The 19,210-nt window shown below is 35.5% G+C and overlaps 1 protein-coding gene across 1 annotated transcript in view; it reads left to right on the forward strand.

Moving 5' to 3' along the window:
• Nucleotides 1-19,210, forward strand: part of LOC122815364 (dynein axonemal heavy chain 3-like) — a 4,921,723-nt gene that overhangs the window by 3,589,028 nt on the left and 1,313,485 nt on the right. The window contains exons 56-57 of the mRNA XM_044087818.1: nt 15,625-15,758; nt 15,868-16,039. Of these exons, the coding sequence (XP_043943753.1) occupies nt 15,625-15,758; nt 15,868-16,039 (306 nt within the window). The remainder of the gene's footprint in view (nt 1-15,624; nt 15,759-15,867; nt 16,040-19,210) is intronic.

The raw sequence follows: 19,210 nt of genomic DNA on the forward strand, positions 1-19,210 counted from the left end.
TATTGTTATTATCACTGAACATGTAATAATCATAGGTCTCATACCTATCTTTAATCCCTATCTTAACACCTCCACCTGATTTTTGTTAGAATGTCTGTTACAGTAAAAACATTTATACTGACAGAACTGGTTTCCAGTCATTGTTCTTTAACCATGCTTCACAAACAATAACAACATCAATCTTGTGGGAATGTAGCGAATTTTCCAATAAAAAACTCTATTATTAATACTCCTAGCATTAATAACCATGCATCAAATTGTGCTGTCTGTGAATTGTTAAATTTTCGACCTGGCAAAAATCCTGCCTAGAGTTTGTCACATACTGCAAAATTTTTCTTCCCTGATCTTCAGAAATGTACACCATCCTGTCTGAACACATGTGCCCAAAACCAGGCTTGGACGCTCTACACATTTCCATTTTTTAAAACAGGACATTTTTTTCCATGTAGTTATTTACCAAAAAAAATATTTTCTTTCACAGTGACCTGACTATCCTTTCTATAAATGATTTGTGAAAATATGTCCTAACACCAGTGCAAGCTATACCATCTAGGAGGGCTGTCAGTTCCCTACTAACAGTCAGATAATCCTTGTGGGTGACATCATTTGTACCAACATGAATAAAAACAGATCCATACTTCCTTACATTAAGGTGCTCCAAGGCTTGTTTCACATCTTCTGTTTTTGCTCCTGGCAAGCATAACATTACTCGATGCTCATTATCATCTCTACAAATATAAGTATTAGTTTATCTAATAACTGAAATTTTCAATTACAAGAATATCTTTGCTGGCCAGCTCTGAAGAATCTTCAGCTTCTAATACAGTAATATATGCTCTATCAATTGTTACAAAGGATAGATATTCATCTCTATTAGTTTTATCAATCCCCGCTGTTTTCATTGCATATTAAATTCTCATCCATCTGGTATTGTAAATCCACAGCTTGAGTCATGTGGTCAATATCTGTCTGTCTCTTCTTTTTTCATACAGTAATGTTCTTCAATCCTTCCATGTTCAGTTTTGATTTCTTCCTTTTCACCTGCCCCTTGCTTCTTTTTTCTACCTTCTCTGTTGGAAAAATGATGCCTTTTTCTGTAGGGTGAAGGTTTTCTGATATAAAAATATCATCATTCCCTGTAACCTGTGTGTTACATAACAAAGCAGTGTACTTTTTATTATGTATTCTCTTTCTTTTATAGTCATTAGTCGGTTTCTTTTTCTTCCTTATTTGTTTTGTACTTCTTCCTTTCTTTCTTTGTTTCCTTCTAAACAAACTTGATCCTCAGATTGGTGAATACTTGCATCCAGGATTCAAAAGTTGTCAAGGGCATCATTTTGTTTCATAGGGGATGAATGATCTTTGCAAAAAATAGATGCATCATTTCCTAAATGTGTTCAATTTGTTCTATGCCTAAAATGATTTAGTTCATCAGTCCAGTCATTAATATATGAAACAATAGTTCTCCCAGCCATGCCAATTGCACAAGTACAATCATCATCATTAATTATAGATTTGCTTCTAACAATGGTAAGCAAATCATCCAACTTTTGACACGAGGAACACAGATCACCAGTGTTATCAGCTGTTACCTTTAAATATGCATAGCATTTATTACAAGATATTTGTGCATTAGCAAATCATTAATTGCATACTCATTTAAGGAATCCATATTCAGCTTCAAATGAATAAAATATCACAAAAGAAAAGAATAATCAAAATCAGTATGCACAGAATTCAAAGAGAACTTAAATCATTGTATATGACAAAATCACATCAGCAATATACAACTAAATAATAAAGTACAGTAAAGTTGTTCTGACCATATAAGTTCTACAAGCCAGACAATAGTGATTCACTATAATTCATAGTCGCACTTCTTTTTATCAGTAAAGCTAAATAAATCACAAACCAATATAGGATTATTTATATATGCTCAGGATTTTCCTCTGCAGCCTGTGTAGATTTATATCTGTCTAGGCCCCTTGGGGTGGCTAGTGCTTGCCTGTCTAAAACATATGCCTTTCTAACAACCAACAGTGAAATTAAAGGTAAAACAACAAAATATGAATCAAAGTAAGTATTGTTAACAAGCAGTCCCTTCCTACCTACAAACAGTGAACAACAGTGATAACAAATAAAATATAAATTTAAATAAAACTTCTCTTTCCAGTCAACTCCTCGGTAACTCATAAACCAAGATAGGATTGTTTAGATATGCTTATTTTTTAAAATCTTTTCAAATTTTCATAATATATAATTATATTATAAATACTGGAGTCTATACACATCATAACTGAACTAGTAAAAAAATCTTAGGTTATAATTATCCCTGGAAAAATCTACAATAACTTTATCCACCTAAGTAACCAAAGGAAAAATATATATATTTGAAATATATGCAGCATGTGTCAAATGCTAATAATCACCTCTAGATAAAAAGAAAATAAAAATTGTTCCCATCTATTTCTCTATAGAATATACTAGTTACTATCCTAACAAATCATATACACATAATCAGTTCTCTTCATGGATTATTCTCTTTCATTTTTTCTAACAATAAGACTAATTTTATCCAGTACTTGTAAATGAATAGATTCTCCCTTTGTTCTTAAATCAAAATAGACTGTTCCTTATGAACAATATTAATTATACTGATCAGCTCATGACAAAAGACTAGGTAGAATTGGTCTTTTATAGTTTCCTATTATTACCTTTCTTGTAATGAGTAATACACACCACATAAGAGGTACCTTACTATATGCTATAGGTACTGAAATGGAGGCATTAAATAAAGCCAAGTGTTTTATCACAAATCTATCAGATAATAATTCCTGAGAAAAAAGCTCTTAAAGTCTACTTATAATTCATTAACTAATTCATGGTCATACACTATATATTCCCACAAAATAAAAAGATGTTTTGCTAGTTGGTTTTAAAATTATATTTGATCTAGAGCAATGAAGTTCATCTATCTTGTTTATTCTGAAAATTTCCAATATGATCATGGAAAAGCAGTCATATAAAATAAGATTATCTTTCATATATCTTACAAAATGGCTCTAAAACTCCTGTCAACAACTTTATATACTGTAATAGGTTACAACAGTTCATTCATTTATTCCTCGCTCATTATATTTTAAGTTTTTGAATTATTCAATCTTCTGATTCCAAATAATATTATTTATTTATTTGTTTATTTATTTATTTATTTGTTTATTTATTTTACATTTGTTTACTGTGAGTGTCTGTCTGGGCCAGGAGCCAATTTTCAGCAGAGGCCCAGTGTGAAAAGCTCTAAAAAAGATTACAATAATAACTAGTTACCATAATAGAACATAAAGTACATAAAACTCTGAGAAAATAGCTTGCAATTACACATATTAACAAAAGACATATTGTGCAAATTGGGCTATTATCTACATTGCCTCTAACAAAGAAGCCTATCCTATATCCTACTAGAGCACACATTAATATGTTTTTTTATTTGCCAGAGAAGTGAAAAGAAAGTTTGTAAAAGAAATGCTGTAGCCATTAAATATATTGATGTCCAAAAGAGAAAGTTGAATTATACCAAGGAGTGATTGGGAGGATTTGATTAAGAGGTATATAGAGGAGATAAGTAAGTAAAATGTAGCTTTCCATACTTAAATGTAAGATAGATAGTTGTTTTATAAAATGTGTTAAGAAGAGAAGTCTGGCATTGGAAAGTAAGATTAAGGAATAAGTTACTAGATACAGAATGGAGTTTTAGAATGTTTGCAGTTTCATCTTGTGATAATATTGATTTATAATCTTATCTGTAGATAATAAAGTCTTCCCTTTCCAGATCATCATTTTTGATTCATTAGCACCTTCAATAACTCGAAGGAGACGTGGCATGAAAGAGATGGGAAATACACAGAATAACATTTTTTTATGTTAGTTATTTATAAATTAAATGCATCATTTTAATGGAATATTTATGTAATTAAACTTGGTGGATTAGAAACAGAAGAGGAAAATTAACTATTCAAAACCAAGAGCATCTTACAATCATTAACAATTAGTGACTCACCATTTATTTTAAATGCTAAGTTTGTATTATCTAACCATTGCATTATAATTTTAAAATACAAAGCCAAACCATACAATTCAGTGTCTAGGAATCCAGTAAGCCCACCATCCTAGACATTAACATGATGAGATAATGCAATTATATGCATGTTAGAATATGAATTAAAAATGCATTAATGTCTTTAACTTGTTCCTTCTAAGGCATGAGAGAAGTGATGTGTATTGTATATACATTTAAGTAGCATTGCCATTTCAATTAAAGTTAAACAATCTTAAATAAAAATAATTATATTTTATCAGGCTCTTATGATGTTATCATTATTTTTATGATATCCACAGTTGTTGAAGTAGTGTCCCTAAATACTTCATTTGTTTGTAATTCCGTTTGTATTGATACTTATTGGCTACTGTTGTATTTGAGTACATTTTCATCAAAATTAATTTTGTTTCATTGGTATTAAATGTGAGACTTCATATAATTTTAAATGTTTTCAGTACATCACCTGCATGACTGAAATACTAAACTCTGATTTCAATAACATATCAGCAAATTAAAGCATTTCAGATGTTAATGATATTATTCATCTGACTGTCCTGTATATCTATCTCATCCATAATTAAATCTGCCAATGATTCATTGAATAAAATTACCAAAAAATCATGGTGACAATGGACAGCCTTGTTTGGTTTCCTACTTTATTTTCAATCCTTATTAGAAAAAGTTCCCATTTTACACAAGAATAAGTACTACTGTATAATGTTTTTGCATGAAATACAAATGATATGTGAAATATTAAACTAACAAATACTTTAAATAAATAATTCTGGTTTAGAGAATTGAACACATTTTCAATCTGTAAATGTATCTTTGTCTCTAAAGTCCAAAACTTTATTAATATATTTAGTGTTTCAACCTATTGGCCATCCAAGGGGACAGTAAACAAAAGAAACAGTCCCACAATTCTTATAAGTGTAACAAACCACCCTTTTACAAATTATATCTGAAAGAGACAGATCAGTTTAAATAAAATATTTCAAATTAGTTTCCACATTTTATCCATGAGGGTTATATGATAAACATCTCAATATAAAATAGGTATGTTTATTATGTAGCCATTGTTTAATACTTTTCCACAAATTTGGTGGATGCTTTAAAATAATCATAAATTTTTAAATGTCTCACTTCATATTTCTCTTCCATAACGTGCCTAGTCAGTGCCCTAATTATATAAAATTTATTTTATCCACCACATATTCAAGTATGCTTCTTTTAACCATATACTTTCCCCAATACATACCATAGTACAACTGTAAAACAATACATAAATTATCTCTTTAGAGGTACAGATAAGTAACTGACTTGTTATAATCAGCTGTTCATTCAAATCACAAATGTACCCTTCTAACATGAATTTGCATGCCTCACATCCTCCACCAGGGCCACTTTGGTTTTCTTGATCATGTAGGAAGTTAATATGTACTATGCTATCAGCAATACTACTCTGTCTTTTAAATGCAAACCTATGGAGATTTGACAAACTGTTTTCAAACTTTCATCTGATAATAGCACATACCAATATTTAACTATAGTCATCATATTAAAAATAAAACACTATGTGTAAATATACCTATAGGTGAGCATTCCTTGCTTATCCTTACTTAACCATGCGTAATATCCTTCCACTCCATGTTTAATTTTCCTTTCTGATCCTTTCCACATATTTTCAAACTCAAATTGATAATTGCTGCTCTTTATACTCCTTATAGTGCAAATTTTCTTCAATATATTGCACCTCTTCCACAAAGTTCACAAACCTAGTACATAAGTGTTTTTCTTGTGTCTATATTACATCATCGAAGCTTTGGTTAATTGAATAACTAAAGCTAGATCTTGTAATATCGACAGCTAAAATGGTCGAACAGCTGATTCAACCAAGGGAAATACTTCCCTTGGCCAAATAAAAAAAAAACTTTACATCCGAAATCAAGTGGGGGGCTTCACCCCCACACCCCCTGATGTGGGGGGCTGTGCCCCTCACCCTCCCTACTTAAATATACCAACTCTGAGATTGCTCCACATTGGAGAAATGGGCATACTCCACAGAATAGCCAAGGGAACTGTTTCCCTGAGTTAAATCGGCTGTTTGACAATTTACGGTTTCGATATTATAAGTTCGAGCTTTACTTATTCGATTAAGTAAAGCTTCAATCATGTAATAGGGAACCTTTTGCTTTCACTAATTGAATATAAGGCAGTGTCACCCATTACCTTAGGTTAATTGTTACTCATATATAAGAAATTGGTTGAGGGTGTTTATTTCTTCCCCATTCTGGATCACATTTTACTACAAGAAAGAATCAATACATAAAATCTGTGTGTGTGTGTGTGTGTGTGTGTGTGTGTGTGTGTGTGTGTGTGTGTGTGTGTGTGTGTGTGTGTGTGTGTGTGTGTGTGTGTATATGTGTGTGCGTGTTTTTCTCTAAACGTCTCAAAGATTTTTTTGAGATTTGAAGGGGGCGCTTGTTCAAAGAGTGTAAGCTCCACTCTTCTGCCTCTCCTCTAAGACATCAGTTACTGAAGAACACATCTCAACCCAACTATTTTAATATCTATAGTTGTTAGTCAACTACTTTCAGTACATATTGAAATATGTACTGCATTCAGTTATCTCTACAGTGTAATGTGACATTCAAAAGAAAACTGATTAGTAATAGTATTATTACCAGATGTTTTAAAGTATATATTCGGTGTCTGTGATGCTTCTCTGTGTGCCTATGCAAATAAACACACAAATAAAAATGAAATCATATATACTTTTAAACTGCTGAAGTCACATGTCAATTGTTATTAATAATCAGTTAATTGATTATGTGCAAAACACTTTGCCTTAATCATTTCCACATCAGAGGTCACTCCATTTCTGGTATTCATAAACAAGTGTGTGGCACTAATATTTGAAGTTGACTATAACAGGTGGCCTATAGCTAATTAGATATGCATTTGTCCACACTATGCACATGACCACTATTTGCATTAATTAGTACAGTACTATCTGCTATATGTCTACGAATCCTAGCTTATATGTTCTTTTTATAAAATTTGATAATACTTTTTTATCCAGCTAACACAAACATGTCTTTAATATTGTAAATACCACTTTACCAGTCTGCTAAGCTTTATTAGTAGAAACCAGGAACAGATACATCCATAATGATGTGTGAATTTATAACAGTCTTTTACAGAATTTCAGTAGAAAACTGTCCAGAAATGCCAATTGTCATTGATATGTTTTTATTATTGGGTGCGGCTGTTTGAAACACCCTTTAACATTTTTGTCAAACAACAAAAAAGAAAAATAATAACAATTCCACTATCCTAAACTTTGGTTTACTTGATGGAAGAAAAACAAATAGTCTAACACTTATAAACCAGAATGTAAAGTTCTACTTTTATATGCAGAAAAGCAACCATTTCACAAAATAATTAATCCAGTCAAAATTAAATAGTTGTTAGTATACTCTTCATTTTCAATTTCAAATAAATCTTATATGAAATTATATGTTAATTCTATCAATTGTATCCTTTTACATTATCCATGTTATTTGATACAATTATTTTCATGTCATGGGTCAGGCAGTAAGAGATTCTTATACCATCACTGTCTCTGTACTTTGTACTGATTCCTTGCTCCTGTGTTTGTATCATATTTGTTTATAATGCCAAATTCATATTTTCCAAATGTTTTCTGCCAGTAATTGCTTAAATGTTTGTGTACGAACCTCAACTTTAAATCATTCCTGTATCTACCATTCCCACTGTACCAATGTTATAATTTTTAAGTCATTTTGATTCCCATATTTCCTTATATACCTATGAATGAGTGTATTATTATTATTATTATTATTATTATTATTATTATTATTATTATTATTATTTTAAGCTGCAGTTGTACAGCGAAAGCGTTGTTGCCTCACAGCAAGAGGTTCTTCTGTTCGATTCTCGGCTGGAGTGCCTTCTGTGTGGAGTCTGCATGTCCTCCCCGTGGTTGAGTGGCCTCCAAAAGACATGCGTGAATGGGCTTGCCTTCACTGAAGGCTGGGCATCGGGCTGGCAACTCGGCACCATAAAACTCGACTGCCAATCATTAGCGGACTGGAGTTCCGCTGTGGCAACCCCTAACCGGGAAAAGCCGAAAAGACAAACAACAACATTATTATTATTATTATTATTATTATTATTATTATTATTATTATTATTATTATTATTATCATGTAAAATTGCTGGTGTTGGCTTAGATAAATTGTCTCTGTGCGAAAGCTAATGTACAGAAATTTGGTGTACAGACTCATATCGTCTAACTATATAAATCATGTCCTTTTAAAACAAATAACTGTGCTCTATGTTAAACATTAAAAATACCAACAAAAAAGCAGAAAATAATACTGAACAAAGAAGGCTAGTGGCCAAGACATTGGGTGCTCTTTTAATAAACATTATTAAACATTCCTATGTTATTTTCCATAGTGTTGTTGTTATTTTTGAAACCAATAATCACCTCACAGTTATTGTAAAAAATGTATTCAAGCCACCATTTCCTGCAAGAGCCTTCATACAATATGTCATAGGGGTACATAGAAACACTTAGAGTTTCTAGAAAGTGCAAGGAAGTGTGATCCAGTGCATGTTAATTTTCACTAGCTGCACAGAATCTGGCTAGATCAGCACATCAAAAATATGTTTTTGCACAAAACATGTATCTGTGATGCAGATCTAGCCATATTCCATTCAAGAGGTAAAAGTAAAAGTAAAGGAGATCATAGGATCATACGAGGTTACTAGGCTAATGGCCCCAGGGTCCTTACAAGCCTAGCCAATCTGGTTCAATCAGACACTAAAATCAACACGTATTGCCCCTGTCCAACAGGGACACAGGTGGAACCCCCAGGGTGAATTTCCAGTTACCCATCCAGTAATCTAATCTGTGCTTAAATAGGGCAAGCAAGTGGCTTTGTTTAACATGAATATGAAGCTTGTTCCAAAGGTGAGGAACCTCTGTGAGACAAATCTGTCTCGCCAGCAAGTTCAGTTGATGTCACATACCAGGTTAAGGTTCTTTGAGCGAGTGACCTGTGTGCCATTTGACCTGCAAATCTGCCACATGTCCATCAAATCTGTGTCAGAGATTGCTCTATATGCAAGATACAGGTCACCTCTGGGCAGTCTGTATGACACAGAGTAAAGTGACAATGATTTCAGTCTGTACGTACAAGATAGATCGTGAAGACCCCAAATGTTTTTCATAAGAAACCTTTGTGGTCTCTCCAATTGCTGCAGGTGTTTGGAAAGGAGCATACCAAAGGCAGCATTGTACTCTGTTATTGGCCTGATGAGGAAAGAGTACAGGGAGGTTATAACCTCTTTCTGTCTGGAGGCAATGCCCTTACTTATGAGATGAGCAATATAAAATGCTCTTCTTATCACTGTCGAGACATGATGATCGAAGTTAAGATTGCTGTCAACCTGTGTGCCCAGATCTCTTACCAATGACTGTGTGCTTAGGGTATTGCTATTGATGTGGTAGTTTGCAGGAATATCACCCTTGCTGAAGGGGATGATAATGCATTTTTTTACATTAAGATTAAGACCATGACTTTTCCACCAGTTATTCTGCGTAAGACCTTCTTGCAGAATGTTGATATTGCTAGGGGTTTCAATGATTGCTCCTAGTTTGCAGTCATCAGCGAACTTTGTCAGTCACAGTCCTTTAGTTTTAGCCTGTACTTCAGAGAAGTAGATTCCAAACAGTGGGGATCCCAGAACTGATCCCTGTGGAACACCACTGGTTAAGGGTCTGCTAGAGGAGGTGGAGTCCCCTATTTTGACCATATGAGTTCTATCAGTGAGCCAGTTTGCAACCCACCTGACAATATATGAGTTGATATGATACCTGGTTCTGTGAGTTTATCAATGATGCCTGACTGGGGGATTGTGTCAAAGGCCTTGGCTAAATATAGTTAGGCCAGATGCACAGATTTGCCCTCGTGTAGGGCTTTGGTGATGGTCTCAAAGAAGTCCACCAAGTTTAACAAGCCTGATCTCCCCTTGACAAAGCCAAACTGGGTGGGGTTGAGCATTTGGAGATTTCCTATATCTTTGTCAGTAAGGTCCATCATAAGTTCATAATATTTATTCTAAACACTTAGCCATATCTTGCACCTTGTTTTCATAAGTAAATGAACTTATTTTGCAAAAATAATAGAATTGTATTGCTTTTAAATGATTTATTTGCATAAATAAGTCTGTAATTGCTTCCTTGCATGATCAGCAAAAATCTTCTTCTTATAGGAAAAAAAATCATGCCATATTAATTTATATGTACTTTATATATGTCACCTTATATAAAGCATTTCAGTACCCAGTTTATAAAATTTATTGCATATCTCTAACTTCTTGAAAGACGCTTTGAGATTTTTCAAAAAGTTATAGCACTGTTCAGTAATAATTCCAAGCCTCTCCCTCATGTACATTCAAAGTTTACTTTTAGTCAGGCAATATTATTGATAGTTTCTTAGAAACCATAACATTCTGAGAGAAATTTTGCTGCATATGTTGTGTAAACATAAAATATGGGCTAGTATGCTTAATAAAACACACACTAAATGTAGCTTCAGGGACTTGTCTCTTTCGTTTTTTTGACTGCAAATACTCTAGAACACAAATCCAAGCAGTTTTAATTCAAATAGTTAGTGCAGTAATTTCTCCTTAATATGATATATATTATGGAATCTCCTGGATTTATTAGAAAGAAAAAACAAAGAGAATATTCCCAAACATATGCAACCTGAATCACACTTACAAAATAGCAAATGTGTCTTTTCAAAACAATTTTTTTTTGTTGAGGACATCCGCCCCAACCCAGGGCTCTCAATTACAGTTTCCTCTATTAATGGCATAAATCCTAAGAATATTATCTTAGCAACTCTCTATACACATAATATCTGTAACAAAACCACAGAATTTCATGCTTAGTTAAGCCAAAACACCCCTAAAATTCTAGTAATTACCAAAAGCTGGCTAAAGCCCCATATCCAGGATACTGAAATAACACCTTCAGGCTATAATATACTTAAAAAGAAATAACCAACAAAAAAGGTGGCAGCATAGCCTTCATGTATCCTAACTCAATCACAACCTCACCTTTCTCCAAAGAAACACCAACTTTTAACAATGCCGAAATTGTAATTGGAGCCTTACAAATTCACAAAACAAAACAAATATGCTTTGTTGAACTACATATACCCCCAGACAAAATACCTCACAAAGAGGATTACCAGCCTCAAACAGATGCACTACGTAGACTGTCTGAAAAAACTCCAGCTTTACTCCATCGCATATCGCCTACTCAGAGGCGATCTCTGCCTAACATACAAAGCTATGTCAAACCCAGAGCTGATGGACATGCTCCACTTAAAGAAATCCCAATCCCTCTAAGCTACATGCTCTAGGGACCTAAACCTTGTTATCACAATAAACAGAACATGCTGGAGGGATAGATTCCTATTCTAGAGACTTCCCATACTCTGGAACAAACTACCTATCTATGTCAAGCAGAGCTCCTCATTAGCACTCTTCAAGAAAAATCTTGATGACTGGATGGGAGATAGGAAATTCACCTCGGGGATCACTTCTGTGGCTCTGCTTGACAGGGGCACAGGAAAATAATTTTCTTGGGTGGCTAAAGCCAGGGTACCATTTTGGCTAGGGTTATATAGGCCCTACGGCCAATAGCCTAGTACCTACCTATGAACCTATGAATCCAAACTATAGAAGATATCCTCTCCTGGATATTAGATAACATCAATAATTAAACAATAATTATGGGAGATGCCAACATCAGCTGGCAAGATCTAGTGATTGATTCCCCTACTCATAGCATAAACCTCTATGGTTATACCCAGCTTGTCACCAATGCCACCCATATGCTGAACAGTAATACCCTAGGTGCAACCCTTGACTGCATAATTGTCTAATCCAGACAAATACACTAATCCTTGCACTCTACCTAATACCCTTAATAACCACCTGCCAGTATTCATATATAGGTCCTCACTGCAAATCGCAAGAAATCACACATACAGAACTACCAGAAAGACCAGGAACTTTGACCAACAAAAGTTTAATTAAATCCTAAAACACGGTAACTAGAAGTCAGTTAAAACACTGCTAATACAAGATGCCCTTAAATATTACAGCAATGAATTTCTAAATACTCTCAACAGCTTAACCTCCAACCGCACCAAAAGAATAAAAATTAACCATGCCCCTTGGCAAACTAAAAATACCAAACAACTTTTAAAAAACAGAGATAAAGCATGGAAGGTTTGGCATAATAACAAATCAGATAGCAACATAATCATATGTAAGCAATTAAGAAATAAAGCAAAAAGTTAGTGAATTTAGATAAAAACTCACTTCTCCACCCAACTATCACACCACAAAAATAAAAATATCTCTAACCTCCTTACCCATGGCTCTAAACAGACTCCATTACCACATCCTGACAAAACTCCATTAGAGATTTCCAACTTATTCAACTCTCACTTTATAGATAGCATCAGTAAACTATTACTAAATTCTACTGCCACAATGGCCTCAAACCCGAACTCTGATCCCCTTCCTCCTCAACTCACAACTACTGTACAAACCAAAATAACCCATCATCTCCTCAGCAAACTAGTACAACATCTCCCATCTCCTTTTCACTTAATCCTGTCCCTATCTCTGACATACTAAAGCTACTTCAAAAACTAAAACCATGCTTCCTCTCCTCTGATGGCCTCTCCCGAATACTTAAAATCTTCTGCAGAAGCTATAGTATACCCCGTCAGCATCCTTATAAATCACTCCATTACAGAGGCTAAAGTCCCTATTCTCTGGAAAAATTCTATCATCACCCCTTTACATAAAGGGGGAGACTCGAATTATCGACCAATCTCCATCCTCTTTCCTCTTTCCAAACTCATGAAAAAATGCATATATAGGTGACTACTCCACCATATCATCCAATATAAACTAATTTCTCCTACCCAACATAGATTCCGCCCATCACACAGTACCACTACTGCCCTAATCTCCTTCATGGACACTGTGACCATGGCTATTGACTCTGGTAATATCACGTTTGTCTTATTGCTAAATTTATCAAAGGCATTTGACACAGTGTCCCACAACAAACTTCTCCATAGGTTGTACTCCATCAAACCTGCAATGGTTTTTAAGCTACCTATCCAACCACCAGCAATTTGTTAAATAGCAAAATACACTATCCCAATATCAAAGTAATACAACTGGAGTACCACAAGGGTCCATACTCGGACCCTTACTCTTTAACATTTTTACCAATGACTTTCACACCTCATTACCTTTTGGATCTATTATCCAATATGCAGATGACACTACCATAATATCCTCCTCTAATAACATACAATACCTCCAACAACTCACTCAAACCACATTCACCTCAATAGGGACATGGCTGAAATAAGCCTGGTTACTCCTAAATCCTAAAAAAAACAAAAGTTTTACTTTTTCCATAAAAAACAGTGTCATATGACTTCAACATTTTCTCTCAGGATAACACAAAGACTGAAACAGTCTCTACAGCTAAGCTAATAGGTGTTACCATAGACAATAAACTAACTTTTGAACCCCATATCTGCAATAGCATAAAAAAACACACATCAAACCAGGAACACTCTATAGACATAAAACTTTCATGGATACGTCCACCAGAAAAACCCTCACCACCACCTACCTGCTTCCCTCTCTCTTACATGCAGCCCCCCATACACCAATTTACACTCTTCTCTTAAAAAAAGTCCAGTCCTGCTACCACAAAATTGCCACTGGCCATTCCTATCATTCCCACCACTGCCTAGCTCTGAAAGAACTAAATTGGCTTGAACTCACACAACATCTATGCTTACACGTGATAGTTTCCAGCCCTTAAACCTGTTCTAAAACTCTATATCCCTACCAGAGCCCTCTAATCTGAGAACAAGCAACTCCTAGCCATCTATATTCCAAATAAAAGAGTTGGACAGTGCCTATATTCCCATGCTATCGTCAAACTCTGGAACTCTCTGCCAACAGACATTACTACCATTGAGTGCTTTAACAACTTTAAACACACCCTAAAACATTTCCCATACAACCAGACCTGCCCCTGCTCTTTCCCTAACAGGTGAACTCCATCTACTTTCTAATCCCTATCAATTTTTTCTCTCATCTAGAAATACCTGGACCATACTTTCTAAGAAACACTATGTAATTCTACATCCATTATTACTCCTGTCCTGCTGTACACGTTTTCTAAAATATACGTTTGTTTCTAACTTACTAGTCCTCTGCCTCATACTCACACTTTAACACAATCCTACCTGATATATACAAAACAAAAGTGTAATCGTATTCTATTACTCTAGCTAGTAGAAAACATTGTTATTATTATTTATATCTACTTCTTTGTACTTGTTTAACATGTCCATTGTATTTTATTGTATGATGTAATACTTGCCAGTACCTTCTTCTTGTATAATATCAAACTTCCTTGTTCATGTATAATGTCAAACTTTCTTGTACTTTTGGAGCTTTTCTCTCTGGGCCTCCACTGAAAATGGGTTCCTGAGCCAGTCTGACAAGCAAATGTTAAATATATAAAATAAATAAATAAATACATTTTTTTAAGCCCCCTTCCCTTGAGGCACCATGACATATATGTAATTACCCCATGAGGTGAAATATTTGTATAAAATAGCCTCAAAGGAGCAAATGTCCAAAGAAATTACTCCTATCACTAAGGATTTGCTATTTACAATTGCTATGGAAATTGTGACAATACACTTTAAATAACTATTCATGGATTTATAGAGTATAGGCATTTAGGATAAGTTTCAAAAGACGTTCTCTGACAGGTAGGTATTTAAGTATGAAGGTCAGATAGCAGTAGCCATGTGATTATAACCTCTTGATGAGCTGTAGCCTTATAGTTGACCAAAGTGAATTGCCAAACAGATTATGAAAGATCTTATAATGCATGCATTAGGGATGTAGTAGGAAGAGTAGAACAGATCAGAGCACAAAGTACTTTACAAAAGGTTGTGCTAGTTTCATTTATATTGGTATGGAAATGCAGAGAAGTGATACTGGCTAGTATTCATTATCTAGATCTGGTTTAGCTGAAGATTATATTAACTTGGTGTGAATTTTCTACAATAGAAGTTGCCTGCTAAAAGCATCTTTCAGATATGAGGTAATCACAGCCAAAACATATATGACAAGAATATCTGTAAAACAGCTAGAGAACATTTATGAACACTAGTTTAAGTAGCATATTCACAGGGTCCTCTATGATTAATATTCATATGCAAAGATATATATTTATTTGTTAACTAGCCAACAAAGCAAAAATAATAAAAGATTGAAAAAACTACCAGTTTGAAACATAACGTCAATAAAAGAGTGCTCCTGGTTTAACTTATAACTATGGTATGTTCTCTGACATGCAGGAAGTCCTCAAAGAATGGTTTAATATGTGCAAAGACAAACAAATTCCTGTATCCAGGAACTTCTCCTTGTTGACCACCTTAGGAGATCCAGTGAAGATCATGGAATGGCAGCTCCATGGGCTCCCTAGAGACATGTAAGCTACATTATTCCCACTATTTATTTATTTATTTGATTTTTATAAACTACCAGAAAGAAGATAGTATTACAGAGAATACATACTCATGACTTCAACTTTTCTTTAGCTTTTCTGTGGAGAATGCCATCATTGTGACCTCTGCCAGACGATGGCCACTCATGGTTGACCCACAAGGTCAGGCTAACAAATGGATTAAAAACATGGAAAAAGTCAACAAGTTGTATGTCTGTAAGGCTACTGACCCTGACTACACAAGAACACTAGGCAACTGTATCCAGGTAAGATAATCCATGCTAGCAGAACAACAAATTGTTTTGCTAATTTGGTTTGCTTGGTTTGTTGCTTTGTAAGATAATCCATGCTATTGTTTGATGCAGCTTCTACAAACAAATTATGTTGTTCTGTATAAAAGTAGAATGTGATCACTCAAGAAACTGAAAGTCTAAGATTAAAACTGAAACGGAAACTAAAAAGACCCATATCGGGGACTGGTAGGAGAAAGCCCACCTTATTTATCTATTTGTTTGTTTAAGCTTTGTGAACTTGATAAGTGAACTGGCCTAAAGTCCCTTTTCAGCTACAACCAGTGTTAGTAGGGCAAGGACAATTACAAGGAAAGAATAGATTACATGAAAAAATATTATAAAGGTGCAGTACAAACAACAGGAGACAGTGACATCAGTCTTAAATTATTACAATGAAATACAAACTGCAAAAGAAAAGTACCAAAATATTAAGTGCACCTATGCTACATCAAAGAACAGCAGCAAAGACTTTAAAACAAATTACTAAGTAGATATACACAACTTGCATAGGTGCTAATGTACAGGCAGACAATGTGTCCAGGTGTTAGGTAAGATGGTTGCAAAAGCAATGTGTGATGTAAAGTATTACAATGGAAACAAAATTAGAAAACTGGACAATATTCTGAATATACAGCTTGTGCTAGTAAGGTCCATCCAGCATAATGTGCCCATTTGCAATTCAAAAACATGTTAGACATGATGAGGTGAGATTTGTTGGAAGCTCCCATAAAACTGATGTTCACATCCCACCACACAGTTGTTTGGATTGTCACAGTTAATTATGGTACCTTATAGAACAGAAAACAAAAATTCTAGTAAAAAAGAATACTTAAGTGGAACCTTGCATCTGCACCTAATAATATTGTAGCTGTTATCATTATGGTAGATACAAAACCAAACCACATCTAAAAACTGAAGTGAGCCCAGTGGCATAGAACCACAAAGACACTACAGCCATTTCTAAATATTTGGATCAACAGTTTAAACCACCTTTGAAACATAGTCCCAGTTACATAAAAGATACCACTTTTTTTTTTTGGTAAGCATGAATACATGGTTTATAAATTATTTTAAAAAGATGCTATTATAGTCATGATGGATATCAAATAGTTATTTACAGTTATACCAAATGATTATGGTATTCAAGCAGTAGAATGTCTATGTATATACAGTGGCTATTCAGCTATCAAAATTAAAATATTATGGTCCGTGTTGGAAATTGTACTTATGAATAATGCAGTTATGTTTAACAATGGGCCAGATTCACGAAGGCTTGCACGGAGTCTAAGAGTAGTGTAAGACATCAGACAGGCAATATGTCTGCCGAGCGATCCAGCAATAGCCGTCAGGGGCGTGCATGAGAGCTTCTAAAGCTACTCTTGCACGGACAGTGTTATGGCATGCAAATTACCTCATTTTCTGCTGAAAGCTATGCAAATGAGGTAAATGTGCGATCCAGGAAACACTAACCTGTCCGTGGAAGAGTAGTCTTATTTGTAGAAATGTACTCCATTGGTAACGGAGTACCGTTCTGCAAATAGCTAAACGGAGCTATGACAGCTCCAAATAAAGGATGCATCTAGTTGAGGAAGCATGCCACTGGCCAAATATAAGGCCATTGGCATTTGCAAATGTTGTAAATCCTTAAAATCCAGTTTTGTTTTCCCTGATCGCCGATGTTTAAGCGTAGCACAGCAGCGCGCAAACATCCTGCGCTTTAAATAAAATGAAAAAAAGTGAAAAATAGCCACAAATGGTCATTTTCACTAAAAAGCTTGTTCTGCCATGCAGGTGAATGGCAGGCTGAAAACAACATGGCCACTGAGTAGTGGTTGCTAATGGTGGGGGGGGAGCTCAGTGTGAGAGATGTAACCAAGCATTAGTAGGCAATCCTTTGTAAATGAGGATAAGGATAGCAAATCCCAATTTTCCCCGGCATGTCAACCATGTCCCTAGAGTGTAAGTGCAGGAGTAGGGGAGTAGTAGAGTAGAAGATAGGTGACATCATGAGGGAATATGTCTGAAAGACTGTAAGCTGATTGGAGCACAGTGGCTTGTGTTTGCCCTGAGTTGCTCAGGATTGCAAGAGGCGTGTCTACAGTTGTCCTATTTGAAAACAAGAAGCCAAAGGTGTACGCCATGGATATATCTGAAATTTCTTGCAAACGGGCACACAGCGTGTGCGTGTGTGTGTGCTTGTTTGCGTGGCACTGCCCCTTGTGGAAACAGAAAGGGAAAAAGGAAGGAAAAGAAGTAGTAGGAAGTTAACCAAGGAGAACTAGCAGAGCTGCCAGGTGAAATATATCAGAATCAGCCAATTACACAGGCAGTAGACTTGCCCAGCCCAGCACTATAAACTCTGCAAACAGCAGTCTACCCTGTTTTTTCCCAAGAACTCTGCAACACTGCAGTATACAAAGAGTGAAAACTTAAAAAGCTTAAGTCAGACAAAATGTTAGGGGCTGCTATTGCTATCATAAACCAACATGTGCAAGGTGCTGAGGGTGGTGATGTTGTGAATGCTGCTGAGCAACCCACAGTGAGGAGATGGAGAAGAGTGTACAGACCCAGGGTAACCTACCAGGAGCTACATGAGCTGGAGATAGTGGAGCACTATAGAGTGGACAGAGACCTCCTGCAGCAAATTGTTGAACTGTGCCAGCCACACCTCACACACAGAACCAACAGAGGGGAACCCATCCCAGTTGATACCAAGATATGTGTTGGCCTATGAATACTAGCTACAGAGAACAACTGGTGATATGATGGGGGTTTCACAGGCATCAGCATCCAGGGTACTGCACCAGTTCCTGGATGCCGTGTCAGCACATATCAGTGAGCGCGTATATTTCCCCAATTCCAGTGAGGCATTGGCCAGCAATATGCGTCTTTTCCACCAAATAGCAGAATACCCTGAGGTAGTGGGTACAATAGACTGCATGCACATACACATCAAAGCAACACCCAGGGAGTGGGGTAGGGTCTACATCAAGAGCTTCCCCTCCATCAACTGCCAGGTCGTGTGCGATGCCCAGGGCATAATAATGAATGTGTATGCTGACTGCCCTGGAAGCTATCACAATTCTCAAATCTGGTATCTGACACAGCTGTACCAGAGATTTGCCAATGGGGACATCCCTGACG

Source organism: Protopterus annectens, chromosome 11.part0, assembly GCF_019279795.1.
Source record: "Protopterus annectens isolate FY-2018-M chromosome 11.part0, PAN1.0, whole genome shotgun sequence".
Taxonomy (NCBI): Eukaryota; Metazoa; Chordata; order Ceratodontiformes; family Protopteridae; genus Protopterus; species Protopterus annectens.